Source organism: Physeter macrocephalus, chromosome 11, assembly GCF_002837175.3.
Source record: "Physeter macrocephalus isolate SW-GA chromosome 11, ASM283717v5, whole genome shotgun sequence".
NCBI lineage: Eukaryota > Metazoa > Chordata > Mammalia > Artiodactyla > Physeteridae > Physeter > Physeter macrocephalus.
The window spans coordinates 66,662,160-66,677,867 of NC_041224.1; the positions used below are offsets into that span (position 1 = coordinate 66,662,160).

Below are 15,708 nucleotides of genomic sequence, written 5' to 3' on the forward strand. Positions count from 1 at the left end.
CTACTCTTCATTGCGGTGCGCGGGCTTCCCATTGCAGTGGCTTCTCTTGTTGCAGAGCACAGGCTCTAGGCGCGTGGGCTTCAGTAGTTGCGGCACACGGGCTCAGTAGTTGTGGCTTGCGGGCTCTAGAGTGCAGGCTCAGTAGTTGTGGCGCATGGGCTTAGTTGCTCCACGGCATGTGGGATCTTCCTTGACCAGGGCTCGAACCCGTGTCCCCTGCGTTGGCAGGCAGGTTCTTAGCCACTGCGCCACCAGGGAAGTCCCCTAATTCTCTTCTTTTTCATCTCCAGACTTCTTTCCTTTCCTCCAAACCTATATTTCCAGCTGTCCATTTGCTATCTCTTTCTCTGCTGGTCCTCTCTGTACCTTAAACTCAGCATAGCCGAAACAGAATTCACTGGCTTCTGTTGCCCAAGTACTTCCCATCCCTGAAACACCCACCCTTCCCCTTCTGCATTCTGTACCCTGTTAATATCATCACCTTCCTCTCTGTTATTCAATCTTAAACCCAAGGCATAATCAACACTCCCTTAAAGAATAATAGTAATACAACACCAAAAGCACAAATGACGAAGCAAAAGATAGATAAATTAGATTACATCAAAATGTAAAACTTCTGTGCTGCCAAAAGCATCATCAAGAAAGTGAAAAGACAACCCACAGAATGAGAAATATTTGCAAATCATGTATCTCATAAGGAACTTGTATCTAGAATATATAAAGAACTCTTATGACTCAATAATAAAAGACAAATAGCCCAATTTTTAAACAGGCAAAGGATTTGAATAGACATTTCTCCAAAGATATACGAATGGCTAATAACCACATGAAAAGAAGCTCAATATCATTAGTTACTAGGGAAATGCAAATCAAAACCATGAAACACCACTTCACACCCACTAGGATGGTTATATTCAAAAGGACGGACAATAACGAGTATTGGCAAAGATGTGGAGAAACGAACTCTCAAACATTGCTGGTGGGAATGTAAAATGGTGTAGTCACTCTGAAAAACAGTCTGATAGTTCCAGAGTTATCATATGGCCTAGTAACTCCACTCCCAGGTATATACCCAAGAGAAATGAAAACATATGTCCATGCAAAAACATGTAAATAAATGTTCATAGGGCTTCCCTGGTGGCGCAGTGGTTGGGAATCTGCCTGCCAATGCAGGGGACACGGGTTCGAGCCCTGGTCTGGGAAGATCCCACATGCCGCGGAGCAACTAAGCCCGTGAGCCACAACTACTGAGCCTGCGCGTCTGGAGCCTGTGCTCCGCAACAAGAGAGGCCACAATAGTGAGAGGCCCGCGCACAGCCATGAAGAGTGGCCCCCGCTCTCCGCAACTGGAGAAAGCCCTCGCACAGCAACGAAGACCCAACACAGCCAAAAATAAATAAATTAATTAAAAAAAAAAATGTTCATAGCAGCAATATTCAAAATAGCCCCAAAGTGGAAACAACTGAAAAGGCCATCAACTGATGAATGGATAAACAAAATGTGGTATTAGCTACACAACAGAATATTATTTGAAAAGAAATGAAAAGGAATGAAGTTCTAACACACGCTACAACATAAATGAATCTTGAAAACCTTTTGCTAAGTGAAAGAAGCCAGAAGCAAAAGGATGTATCTCATATGATTCCACTTATACGAAATGTCCAAAATAGGCAAATCCATAGAGACAGAAAGTAGATCAGTGATTGCTAGGGCCTGGAGGGAAGGGGAAATGGGGAGTGACTGCTAATGGGTGTGAAAATATTCTAGAATTAGATAGTGGTGATGGTTGCACAGCTCTGTGAATTACTAAAAAAATACTGAATTGTACACTGTAAATGGGTGAATTGTATGGTACGTGAATTATATCTCAATGTGGCTGTTTAAAAAAATAGCAGTAGCAGCTAATACTGTGGGGCATTCATTATGGGCTCTGGGCTAGGTATTTAAGGTACACTATTTCATTTAATCCTTCTAACAATCCTATGAGATAGGTACTATTACGATGTCCCATTTTACGGATAAGAAACGAGAGACTTAGACTGGTTAAGTAACGTGCCCATGGTCAACACAGAGCCTGACTTTGAGGTCAGTCTATGCGACCTGAGCTTAAACCCTTATCCGCTTCTCATATTGCCTCTCCTAGCCATAAATTCTGTTCATTCCACCTGGCAACATCTCTCATACCCATGACCTCTTTTCCTTCCCACTTCCACTGCCCTTAGCACTCATCAGATCTTTTAGCAAACCTAAGCCCCCTACCACAGTCTCTCTCTTCCAGGCCTTTCTACACTGATGTGGTAGTCATCACATGAAGTCCCACCTCTGCCCCTGGCTCAAAAAGTCTCGGTGGTTCCTCACAATCTAGACCCAGAGTCTAAAACCTTGTACATATTTCTGCTATACTCTTCCCCCAACCCTATGTCGCTCCATCCTCACACACCCTCTGCACACCCCTCCTGAACACATCATATATTCTTCTCCCACCTCTGGGCTCTTGCTCAGCCTGATCCTGCTGCCTGGAATGCCCTGAAATGCTCTGTACTTCCGCCTGTCCTACCCATGTTTCCAAACTGCCTCCTCTTTCATTAACCTTTTCCTGATTTCACAACCCTGCTTCCTTCTCTGTTGGAAGTTAATTTCACTTTCTTATTGCAAAAACCATAATCTACACTTATTAGAGGAGTGAATGGGCTATTTCTGGCCCATGTCTATCTTCCCCTGAGAATAGCCTAGCTTAACATAGAACAGGGCATTCAACAATGCTTGCTCGGGGGGGGACTTTCCTGGTGATCTAGTGGCTAAGACTCCACACTCCCAATGCAGGGGGTCCGGGGTTTGATCCCTGGTCAGGGAACTAGATCCTGCATGCCACAACTAAAGATTCCACATGCAGCAACAAAGATCCTGCGTACCGCAACTGAGACCCAGTGCAGATAGATAGATAGATAAATAAATAAATATTTTTTAAAAAGCCAACATTCTGTTTTAAACAAAAACAAAACAAAACAGTGCTTGCTCAGGACTTCCCTAGTGGTGCAGTAGTTAAGACTCTGTGCTTCCACTGCAGAGGGCATTGGTTCGATCCCTGGTCAGGGAACTAAGATACTGCATGCTGCGCAGCATGGCCAAAAAATTTAAAAAATAATAAAAAAAAAACAAACAATGTTTGCTCAACAGAACTAAATTGTACTTTGTCATAGAAGATGTCTGTGCTATATTTGAGAAAGAGAAAGAGGATGGGAGTGTGTGTACCCAGGAACCATATTCTTAAGGTGGGAGAGGATTCTGAAGTGACAAGACACTTGGGTTATAGAGAGAAGTATACAATAGCAGGGTAGACCCCCAGCCCCACTCAGATACATGCCCTGCTTTCTGGAGAATAACTGGATTGCCTAGAGCACTGGACAGTCTCCATGCCTGCTTCACCTATGGTGCCACAAGTCACACTGGTTTCCTCTCTGGAATCAACAGGGCACTTAGTCAAGTTTGTTATAGTGATCTGTTGTTTCATGGCCTCAACCTCACCTAGGCCAACTGGCTGGCCTGGGGTGGCTGGGCAGGCTCCCAGTATTCAAGGACCTCCAAGCTCCTACCACCCGAGTGTGAAGACCCAAGGCTGGCATGTTAGTCCACCACTTGGGCAAGACTACCAGCTTGGGAGGTGGGGTGGGGGACAGTGCTGGGCTGGGCAGGCCTGATCCAAAACAGCTTTATAATGACTAGTAAAGAATGGCGTCTGCTAGCATATCAGTAGCTCAGGGGCTTTTTGCAGCAGGCCGGAAGCCTTTGCTAACAGCATGGGGTAATGATTCCCAAACCCACTACCCAGACTCTATCAGTGACCCCCGTCAGCACACAAAACTGTAAGTCATCTCTTTTCATCTCATAACTTTTATGTACATCAGCACTTTCGTTGCAGATCCTATTCCTTCTTCCTGCCTCATCCTCCTCTTTAGGGCAAGTAAAGAGCTTTGACTGCACAGTAAAGGGAGCAGGACCAGCTGCGCCTAATCTTCTCTGGAGCACTCACTTGATTAGCATAGCGTTTTGGTAACTTCTTGCCAGCGTCAATGTCCATTTCCTCATCATCTTTCTTTTCTTCTTCTTCCTCACTCTCCATCCCTGTCCAGTCATCTTCAGCCAGTCTTCTGGCATGGTTCACATAATCCAGCCGCTTCCTGAGAAAAGAAAAGGCATAAGGACAGGTCTTTAAGTCTTATAGGAAGACACCCTGCAATGTGACAGATGTAATTCAAAGTCTCCAAATTCAAGAGCAACTTGGGAATTGTGGTGGGGTAAGAGATGACAAAATTTCCTTTGTAAGTCTTAACTAATGACCACCTCCTCACAGATCCTAAATAGGAAACCCCCTCTGAACACACTCGGCTTTCCTCAGTTTCCTAAGAATAGGCAAGGTACAGTATTTAAAGGAATTCTCAGGGTTCGCTAGTGGCTGATCCTACTCCCACCCACCCCACCCTAGACTCCCATCTCCACCCCAGGTGAGAGCTGACACTTCCCTGCCTGGCAGATATACCATCTGAAGGCTCCCAGGGATTGCAGAGAGGAAACACCGAGATGCAGTGAGAAGTTTGAGACAAGGACAGCTTAAGGCCACTTAGAAAAAACTAAGGAAATCTGAGTAAAGAAGTATGGATTTTAGTTAATAATAACGTATCAATATTTGTTCATTAGTTGTAACAAGTGTACTATAAGATGTTGGGAATTTCCTAGTGGTCCAGTGGTTAGGACTAGGCACTTTCACTGCCGTGGGCCCAGGTTCAATCCCTGGTTGGGGAACTAAGATCCTGCAAGCTGCTCAGCGTGGCCAAAAAAAAAAAAAAAAAAAAAGGAGAGAGAGAGGAACTTGACATCTAGAAGACAGATTTGGGAGGGAGACTTTTCACCACATACTCTTTTTTTAAAACATTTATTTATTTTTGGCTGCGTTGGGTCTTCGTTGCTGCATGCGGGCTTTCTCTGGTTGCGGCGAGTGGGGGCTACTCTTCGTTGTGGTGTGTGGGCTTCTCATTGTGGTGGCTTTTCTTGTTGCAGAACACAGGCTCTAGGCACACGGGCTTCAGTAGCTGTGGCGCACAGGCTTAGCTGCTCTGCAGCACGTGGGATCTTCCCGGATCAGGGCTCAAACCCATGTCCCCTGCATTGGCAGGCGGATTCTTAACCACTGCACCACCAGGGAAGTCCCGTCTCCATATACTCTTTTATGTATTGTGAATTTTGAACCATACGAACATATTACCTATTCCAAATTAATCACAATTTTTAAAAACTGGGGGTCGGGGGAATGGGTGATCTGAGAATGTAATCTGCAAGCAACCCAGAGGCCAGAGGGAACCATCTCTGCTAAACACATCTAGTGATGAAGCAGTGGGCAAAATGCAGCTGTTGATAGTTCCTCCTAATCCTTAATTCCTTAACCAGAAGAGGCCTGTGTTGCACTGAGAATAAAAGGATAGGCCCTGCCTTCAGAGCAGCCCATCCTCAAACACTCCTATCCTGCAATCAATCTCTCTTTCCCTGTTTGCTCATCTTGGTATTGAGACCGAAGTGTATGGAAGACATTTCCTCAGATTCCCTGTGGAATTATTTGTCTTGAATTCCCAAGGGCTCCACAGAAACATCTGGGCTGAAGGAAGACAGGAAGCCCACACCAAAGCCAGGAGTCAGACTGCAGGAGAAGCCACACAGGGAATGTGGGGAGTGGAAGTATGGGAATGGCTTTCACAAGTCCCTAAACTACAAAGCTCAGTACTGCTGCCAGGAAAAAAGAAAAGAAAAATTTAACCACAGAGTTGAGCTTTTGCTTTCAAACTTCAGTCTCTCCCTACTCCCTCATTTTTCCCAAGCTCTGGGTGTAAAGGATGTCTACCTTTGCCACGATTTACCCCTCCCAACCTTGTGGGCAAGAAGAACAACCTACAAAGGGTCCACTTTGAAGGTGGCTCTGTAGAGACAAGCCTGGAGCCTCCTGAATGGTTCACAGCTCCCAGCCTACAGAGAGAAGCCAAGGAGTTAAAGTATCCCTTACGATTTCTGCAGTTCCAGTAACCGGTGGCGCCGCTCACTCTGCTCCAAGGAACTGTACTTGGACTTGTACTGGGACAGGCGGGGGTGTGGGGCAGCTGTGCTGTTCAGATCTTGAGACACAGAAAAGCTACTAGCCAGGGCTTGACTCAGCTCTTCCATCTTCCCTACAAAGGAAAACATCAGAAAATTGTTCAATCGTTTCGTATCACCTTTCGGGTACAGGCAGTTATGGTGTAACATGATGGCTACATTCCTAAAAAACCTCACTTAATCCAAAATCACAATTATTTCTATGGGACAAAAAAGAAGTTAAAGGGTGAGTTACATATGAACAGTAATATTTTTCTCACAGATATTTTAATAATGAGCATTTTGATAGCTCTGAGTGTATAAACTTCAACATCAATCAAATTCACCTTGTGACTGAATCTAACTTTTGCTCTGTCATCATTCACCAGGGACCCTGTCATTAATTCCTTTTTACGATCATTGACATGCAGTGATGTGATCAAGTATCTAATTTTTTCTGAATAGTTCTAAAAAGCTGTTACTCAATAACTAATGTAATTTTTTTTTCACCTTTTTTTTAAAATGTAGGGCTTCCCTGGTGGCACAGTGATTAAGAATCCACCTGCCAACGCAGGGGACACGGGTTCGAGCCCTGGTCCGGAAAGATCCCACGTGCCGCGGAGCAACTAGGCCCGTGCACCACAACTACTGAGCCTGTGCTCTAGAGCCCACGAGCCACAACTACTGAAGCCCATGCGCCTGGAGCCCGTGCTCTGCAACAAGAGAAGCCACTGCAATGAGAAGCCCGCGTACCACAAGGAAGAGTAGCCCCCGCTCACCACAACTAGAGAAAGCCCACGCGCAGCAACGAAGACCCAATGCAGCCAATAAATAAATTAATTAATTAATTTAAATAAATAAATAAAATATGTAATTTTCTGATGCAAGGTTTATCTGATTGGCTGTTTAGTTCTCCAATAAATGCCAACTCATATCAAGAAAATTTAGCTCCAGGAGAAGTACTGGTTCTGGAGCCCAGGGAGGAAGACAAGAGGAGCCAAAAACCCAAACCTGGCAGTTACTTTCTCGCTTTATAGTTTGTTTTGTTTATTTGCTAGTTTGGGGTGGGCAGAAGGAAGGTTTCGGGGCTGCCTATGCAGGACCCATTCCGAAAAGAGCAAAAATATGGAAGGCTGCCTCCCAGTTAACACCAGCTGCTCTAGAAAATATGAAGGACAGACGTGGTACATTTGGGAGACAGAGAGTAAATCATATTGGAGACAGACTACCAAGGGCCACCCTAAAGAATGGGAGTGGAGAGAAAGATGTGAATTCACACTTCACTCACCCTTCCATGAATGAAGGTATGAGGTAGCACAGGAGCTTACCCAAAGATTAAATGTGCACCTCAAGGAATTCCCTGGCAGTCCACTGGTTAGGACTGTACTTTCACTGCCAAGGGCCCAGGTTCAATCCCTGGCGGGGGAACTAAGATCCCACAAGCCGCCACGGCCGGAAGAAAAAAAATAATTAATTAAAAAAAAAAAAGTGTGCCTCAGACTGCAAGAAAAGAGGAACATTTGGGAGAAATTCTACTCACACACCTGGGCTGGCCCAACCCTTCAAGTTCTAGTATAAACCAGAGGGCACCACCAGTGCTTAAACTCCACCCCAGCCCAGGTCCCAATGCTCTGAGCCTCAAAACCAACAGGTTCATTGCAGAGCCTCCACAGTTAAAAATACAACTCTATGGGCCTCTACTTGGCAAAGAGTTATTTTCCATTGCATACTTGAATTCAGATTTTCTTTCTTAATTTACAGCATTAGATTTTTTTTTTTTTAATGCCCGCACCATGCGGCTTTCAGGATATTAGTTCCCAGACCAGGGATCGAGCACCCAGAGTGAAAGCGCTGAGTCCTAACCACTGGACCACCAGGGAATTCCCTAGATTTCTTTTTTCTAATTTGAAAGGAACTTTTTTGTGTGTGTGGTTAAAAACGCATGACATAAAATTTACCACAACCATTTCTCAATGTACAGTCCAGTTGTGTTAATTACATTCACATTGTTGTGCAAGCAATTTCCAGAACTCTATTATTCTTGCAAAATGAAACCTTTATACCCATTAAACACGAAAAAAATACAAAACCCACCTTTTTAAAACTTAAGATTAACATAATATCAGTGTGGATTTGAGGGGTGTCTTAACATGTATGTTATGCAACCGGGGTAGCCATTCATAGTTGAGGCTGGGTGATGAGTACTTAGGATCCTAAATGGTATGCTATTTTCTGTATTTATCTATACTTTTTTGTAAGTTTGAACACTTCCATAATAAAATTTTTTAAAAATTCATTATGTCTTCGGCTTATCAAAGTAATGACCCAATCTAAAATACATTTATTAGGCCTCATCATGCTTTATCTCGGAGTGGGTTCATGCTCTGCCAAGAAACATAAAATCCTTCTTAAAATTGATGCCTTGGATACTGGGGCGGCTGCCTGTACCTCCCTTTATGGCTGTCCTTGGCTGGCTCCTGCTCTTTCAACCCATTCTTCGGAGGATGATGACTCCAAGGGTTCTGATCTGGCGGTCTCAACCTCCACCTGTATCCAATTTCAGACCCACCCAGGCCCCTCCCACGAGCTCCATACCCCAACTGTCCCCCGCTACGGCCTCTTCCTCCTCTCCCTACTTCTCCCCCTCCGGGGGCGCCCTGCCTCAAATCCCCCAGCCAGGATCTAGGCCTCCTCGGCGTCTCCCACCGGGCTTCAGTTCGGCCGGGGGAACTGAACTCCACTCGGCCGCCCTCCCCGCCACAGCCGCGCACAGCTCTTCTCTATGGATGGGGTCATCTAGGTCTTGCATGATTCGCCCCTCCCCCACAAAGAAAATCCCTGAGGGGTCCTGGCCCGACAGCCTGGAACTGAAGAGTGGAAGCGCGCCCAAGGAGAGGCCCCGGCCTCGCTCTGCCCCTCCTGGTCATGTCTCGGGAAGCCGGGAGTGTGCAGCCGGCCACAGAGAGTTACAGCCGGGCGCCCAGGGGCAGTTCGGAAGCCGGCGGGGCCCAGGCTAGAACCGAGGACTCACCAGGCCGAGGTGACAATTCCACGCGCAGCCGCCGCCAACGCCGCCGCGGGCCGACCAATCAGCTGCCTTGAGAGAGCCGGCCCTGGCCCCTTGGCCGCCGCCGCGCCGCCGGGCTCACCCACCTACCGCGGGGAGTTTCCGGCTCCTCCGGACGTGGAGAACGCCGGGAGTTCTTCCGCGGTTCTGTCACAGGCCTGCGGTTACTTCCGCCTTTAACTACCGGGGTTTTTCCGGTCCGCCCGGGCGGGGGTACTCCTTCTGCTTTTGTGTTTTGTGTTGCTACCCTCCTGCAAGGTGACTTGGCCGGGCCGAAGCCTCACTCCTGGACACAAGCTTCTCCGGGTTACTTTCGCCAATAGCTGGAACCCCGGTCTCGTGGCCGGGCGTTCAGGGCCCTCCAGGCCCTGGGTCCTGCCGCCTCCCCCAGATACGCACAGTCCTTCGGAGTGCACCAACACTCCGCTCCCTCTCCCGTGCCCACGCTTTATACGGGAAAGCGTTGCCTGAATGACTCCCTCCCCCGCCCACACACACACCCACCCCTAAGTCTCAGACAATTAGTCGTCCCCTACTCATTCGCCCCTTAGAACACTGGAAAGAAACCTCGATTACAGCCATTTGCTCGCTTTAGGAGTTTCTCTTTCCTACTCGGCTGTGGGCTTGGCAATGGTAGGGACCTGGTTTGATTCCTGCATCCGGCACAAGGCACGGGTCTGGTGAAGGAATGACTGAATTGGTGCAAAGGGTGGAGGGAAGCAGCCGAGATTTAGAAACTTAATAAAACTGGAGAGCAGCCTTTGTGGGCTAGGACTGAAGAGATGCAAAATAAAAATGTGAATAGCCATTTATTGAGTACTTACATTGAGGCAGACCCTGTGCTTTGCATGAATTATCTTATTTAAATTTAAAATAACACAAGGAAGTAGAGACTAAAGCTCAGAGAGGTTAAGCAACTTGGCCAAAGTTACACGGCTTTTGAGCCAAATATTTAAGTTTGCTGCATGTTTGACTTACAGAGAAGTTGGATATTACTATACCACACTACAGAAACAACGTACACAAAGTTAGCACATTTTGAGTCCAGGGTGTGTACTTGTTGCATATTTTATGTACATGACTCCATCCATTTGGAGGTCAGATTGACAGGGAGGGTAGAGGGTGCTTGGGGCTCTGGAAGATCAATTTTTCTTTTATTTTTTTTTACTTCAGAATTTATGTAGGTGAGCTCTAACTTTCAATGGTCAGGCTGTGCACTAGGTTATTTGGTGCATCGACAAATAAAAGCTGATTTATGAGACTGACAAAGAAAAGCCCAGGGCCTGACTTCACTAGGAAACTTTGACACCAGGATATTAAGTATTTTGTGCCTCAGAACCACCATTCTCTACCCACGACCACAGAAGTCACAGAAAAGAACAAAGGCCCTACGTTGGAGGAAAATAGACTGAAATGGACAAATTCATGCACTGAGGTCCAGGAGAAAGGCTCCAGTCCCTCATTCACACCAGCTGAATAACTTCCCATGTCACTAAAAAAACCAACTAAATGGCACTCAGCCCAGGGGCTCATTTGGGTCCAGTTAGTGTTCCATAAAGGGCTGCTCTACCTGGAACAGTGATTCTCCAACTGTAGCCATTGGCACTCCACCTTCACAACCTTGGCCACATACACGTACACCTATATTTGATGTCTTTAAACCAATTTACTTTTTTAAAAAGCTTAATACATTTATTTGAAAGAGGAACACCATAACATTACCTTAAATCACTTCCCACTTTAATAGAAAGCATCTATGAACTCTATAGTGAAAGTAGTATAATGTTATAATCTAGCTAGATACTGATGTCTGTAGAAAACTATGACTGTGGACTTTGTAAAAATCAGAGATTAGGGCTTCCCTGGTGGCGCAGTGGTTGCGCGTCCGCCTGCCGATGCAGGGGAACCGGGTTCGCGCCCCGGTCTGGGAGGATCCCACAAGCCGCAGAGCGGCTGGGCCCGTGAGCCATGGCCCACATGCCGCAGAGCGGCTGGGCCCGTGAGCCATGGCCGCTGGGCCTGCGCGTCCGGAGCCTGTGCTCCGCAACGGGAGAGGCCGCAGCAGAGGGAGGCCCGCATACCACAAAAAAAAAGAAAAAAAAAAAAAAATCAGAGATTAGCAAGTGTTGGAAAAGTGATAAGGAGTAACACTAACAGAATTTTTCTTTTATGTAATCAGAAAAATTCACAGAGAACAGAAGATCCACTTTCTCACACTATGATTTAATGTTATTTAAGGTGGAATTTGGGGACTTTCCTGGTGGTCCACTGGTTAAGACTCTGCTTCAATCCCTGCTTGGGGAACAAAGAAAGATCTTGTATGCTGTGCTGCACGGCCACAAAAAAAAATAAGTAAGGTGGAATTTGTGTACCCCCCAAAATCTCGTAAGCACCTGCAGGCGGAGGAATCTCTATCTAGAAAACAGGACATTGAGGGCAGGAAAGTGTCCACCCTTTTCTCAAGAGGAGGCTCTTGCCAGGAGCCCTGAGTGTCACTCTCAGTCAATTAACAAATGTATGTTTAATGCCTGCCATTGGTCAGGTACTGTGCCAGGCCCAGGAGATACCAAAATGACCAAGACTGAGTTGGTCCCTGCTCTTCAGGAGCTTACAGCCCAACTGTGGTAGGAAAGACAAAAGATAGATGCCATAGCTGAGTGCAGACCAGTACCAGGGAGCTCAGGTGGCTGGGTAGAGAATGAGTCAGGTGGAGCTGCTGCAGTTACAGTGTTGGGGAACAACTCTCCCAGGAGGTGACATTTGAATCTAGGCCTAAATGATGAGAAGGAGCCAGTTATAAGGACGGGGGGACCAACCATTTCTAGTGGGTGCAAAGAGAGGCTTTGTGTGAGTGGTAGACAGAAGGCCAGGAGGAGTGGGAACAGAGGGAGATGGGGTCACTGAGGCAGGTGGGATACAGAGGCCTGTAGGCCAAAATAAGTAGTAGTTTGGATTTTACCTCCATTGCAGATGAAGGTTTTTAAACAGTTGTGACATAACTGAATTTGAGCTGTAGAGAGAACACACTGGCTACTGGGTAGAGAACTGAATTTAGCCAAGCAAGCATGGAGGTCAGGAGGCCAGTAAGCAGCACTTGCACTCAAGTTGTGGCAGTGGACGTGGTAGGAAGGGCTGGATTTGGGATACAGTCTGGAAAGAAAACCAAGAGGGCTTATTGTTCTTAAAAGGGGGAAGTCAGCAAGAATTATACACATGTGCAAGTCTAGACCCCAGCGAAGACTTTCCCCTTGAGGTTATTGGAAGTGAAAAGGGAATAGCTTTCTCCCATGTAATTTGATATTATTTAAGGCCTAGAGGGAGAAACTGAGATTATGGAGGTGAAATAACTCACCCAGGCCACCATCTAAGTCATCTTGAGGACCAGTGCTTCTCACTGCCCACTTGGAGACACTTGTAGGAGAGGGCTTCTTCAGCCATTTGTGGCAGGAAGGAGAAGCTGACCTGAGAGGGTGACAAAGTCATGTATCAGTGGGACTCACATGTGCCAGGAGTCAGAAACTGCAGTCACAGGAGACTCTAAAGCTCTGGGAGGTGGCAAACCTCTTCTCCATCACTACAAGGTCCCTGGGGCTCAGCTCTGGGTTGTGGGAAGCACGTCAGAGTGATTAGGGTTTTAGGCTCTGGAGCTAGATGGCTTGGGTCTAAATCCTTACTCAGCTACATCCTGGCTCCGTGGCCTGGGTGGAGTTATTTCACCTCCATATGCCTCAGTTTCCCCCTCTGTAAAATGTGGCTAATAATAGTATCTACCTCATAAGATTGTTATAGTTAGTTAAGGGAGTCAATCCACGTCGGATGATTAGAATAATACCTGGAACAGACCAAGTCCTCAAAAATGTTGTTTTGTTAGTATTTAACTTCTTATTACAAGACAACTTTTCCCGGACTTCCCTGGTGGTCCGGTGGTTAAGACTCTGCGCTTCCACTGTGGAGGGCACAAGTTCCATCCCTGGTCAGGGAAGTTCCACATACCACGTGGCGCAGCCAAAAAAAAAAACAAACATAAAACCAAGATAACCTTTCCCTTACTGATTTACTTACATCATAAATAAATCAATAAATCAACCTCTAGGTGAGCCCAAGAGAATCTCTTCCCTGCAGATAAAACTGCTTGCCCAGATTAAAGGGCTTGAAGCAGCTCATCCAGGTTGTATACATCCAGAAGGCGATGGGGCCAGGATTTTAATCAAGGCCCTATTGATTCCAAAGTCCTAATCTTTACCCTATTGGACATTGCCTGTTCTATATTTTAAGAGGTCAAGTTTCACTTCTGATTTTCAGCTGGTGAGCTGAATGGGTGACCTGGCTTATCTCTACATTGCCCCTCTGTGCTGGGAAGAGTCACAGCCCCAGATGGGGGTGGGAGGAGGGCTATCCTCTGGAAACTTGCCCGGGGCCAGGTAGTTGGAGCCCATTCTCAGATGCCAAGACCAAACTTGCACAGCTTTCATCCTGAGTCAGGGGTGGGGATGCTGGGCCAGGCAAAGCACTTCTAATTTCTTCTCTGTCTCTTTGTAAGTGCAGACTGCACTTTTTTATTTCCTGTCCTACAAATCAGAAACTTTCAGGGCAGAAACTAGAGGCCACCTGATTCAGCCTCCTCTTATTACAGAGAGGAGATGGAGTGAGGCCCAGAGCAGGAGAGGGATGTGCCCCAAGTCTCAGGGCCAGTCATCTGCAGAGCTAAGACTCCACTTCACTTTCTTTTCGCCCACCCTTCTCTGCAGCTGGTCCAACCTTTGCCCCTCAGCTGTTGGCAGATGATCTAACATTTCAGTGGTGGTTGCTCTGTGCCAAGGGCTGGGCTATAGGCACAAGGCTCATGCTTCTCATAGTGTGACACCCCGACCAGCAGCACCAACATCACCTGGGACCTTGTTCGAAATGCAAATTCTGGAATTCCCTTGCAGTCCAGTGGTTAAGACTCCAAGCTTTCACTGCCGAGGATCCCACAAGCTGCGCAGCATGGCCAAAAAAAAAAGCAAATTCTCAGGCCCACTCCAGACCTCTTGAATCAGAAACTCAGAGGGAATGGGCAGCATCTGTTTTCACAGGCTCTCCTGGTGATTCCGATGTCTGCTCAGGTTTGAGAATCACTGCTCTAAGCCATAGGTGTGTGGAACTTGGAGACAGCGGGACCTAGGTTCAAACTGCCTCCATCACTTACTGACTCTGTGACTTGGGCAAGCTATTGTCCCTGAACTTCAGTTTCCTCATCTATAAAATGGCCATAATAATAGTACCCACAGGGGTTATTGTGAGGACTCCATGAGATAGCACGAATCATGGTGCGTAGAAGCACCCAGTCAGGGACAGCCTATCTCGGGTTTAGTGTTTTCAGCCAGCAACTGTAGCCAGTTAATAATGAATAACACTATTGTTTCCTTTGTGTTTATTTTTACCTGTTTGCTCCAAATGCAACTGCTCTTCCATTTACTGTAGTGATACAAAAAGTTTTGTGGAAAGAGAAAATGATAAAATCCACATTCTTCAATTCAGCCCTAGCTACAGATTAAAGCAGATCCAGGGCTGTGAGCATCAGCTAGCAGCTCCAATGAAAAACCTTCAGAGGGACTTCCCTGGCGGTCCAGTGGTTAAGACACTGTGCTTCCACTGCAGGGGGCATGGGTTCGATCCCTGGTCGGGGAACTAAGATCCCACATGCCACACAGTGTGGCCAAAAAATAGAAAAAGAAAAAAAGAAAAGGAAAGAAAAGAAAAACCTTGAGAAAACAAAGTGTCAACACAGATACACCCAGGAGGCAGGGCCCTGACCTCAGATAAGGATGAAAACCCACAAAATGCCCAAATCCAATTGAAGGATGATGTTCAAAATGCCTGAAACTATCAACTCCTCAAAACTATCAACTTCATCAAAATCAAGGCAAGTTTGGACTTCCCTGGTGGCGCAGTGGTTAAGAATCTGCCTGCCAATGCTGGGGACGTGGGTTAGAGCCCTGGTCCGGGAAGATCCCACATGCCGCGGAGCAACTAAGCCCACGTGCCACAACTACTGAGCCTGTGCTCTAGAGCCCGCAGGTCACAACTACTGAGCCCGTGTGCCACAACTACTGAAGCCCACGCACCTAGAGCCCATGCTCTGCAACAAGAGAAGGCACTGCAATGAGAAACCTGTGCACCGCAACGAAGAGTAGCCCCCGCTCACCACAACTAGAGAAAGCCCGCGCACAGCAATGAAGACCCAGCGCAGCCAAAAATAAATAAATTAAATTAATTAATTAATTAAAAAATAAAAAGAAATAAGTAGAACTGAAAAAACAACTAGGACTGAAACTATAACGTAGAAGAAAACACAAGGGAAAATCTTTATGACATTGAATTTGCCAATTATTTCTTGGTTATGACACCAAAAGCACAGGCAACAAAAGAAAAAAGTAGATAAATTGGGCTTCATCAAAATTAAAAATTTTTGTGCATCAAAGGACACTGTCAGGAATTCCTGGCAGTCCAGTGGTTAGGACTCTGCGCTTTCACTGCCGGGG

The 15,708-nt window shown here is 46.5% G+C and overlaps 1 protein-coding gene across 1 annotated transcript in view; it reads right to left on the reverse strand.

Annotated features, from left to right (window-relative positions):
* SNUPN (snurportin 1) overlaps positions 1-15,708 on the reverse strand; it is a 47,748-nt gene that overhangs the window by 14,454 nt on the left and 17,586 nt on the right. The window contains exons 3-5 of the mRNA XM_028495075.2: positions 12,537-12,646; positions 6,050-6,212; positions 4,031-4,178 (exon numbers count right to left, since the gene is read on the reverse strand). Coding sequence (XP_028350876.1) covers positions 4,031-4,178; positions 6,050-6,212; positions 12,537-12,646 — 421 coding nt within the window. The remainder of the gene's footprint in view (positions 1-4,030; positions 4,179-6,049; positions 6,213-12,536; positions 12,647-15,708) is intronic.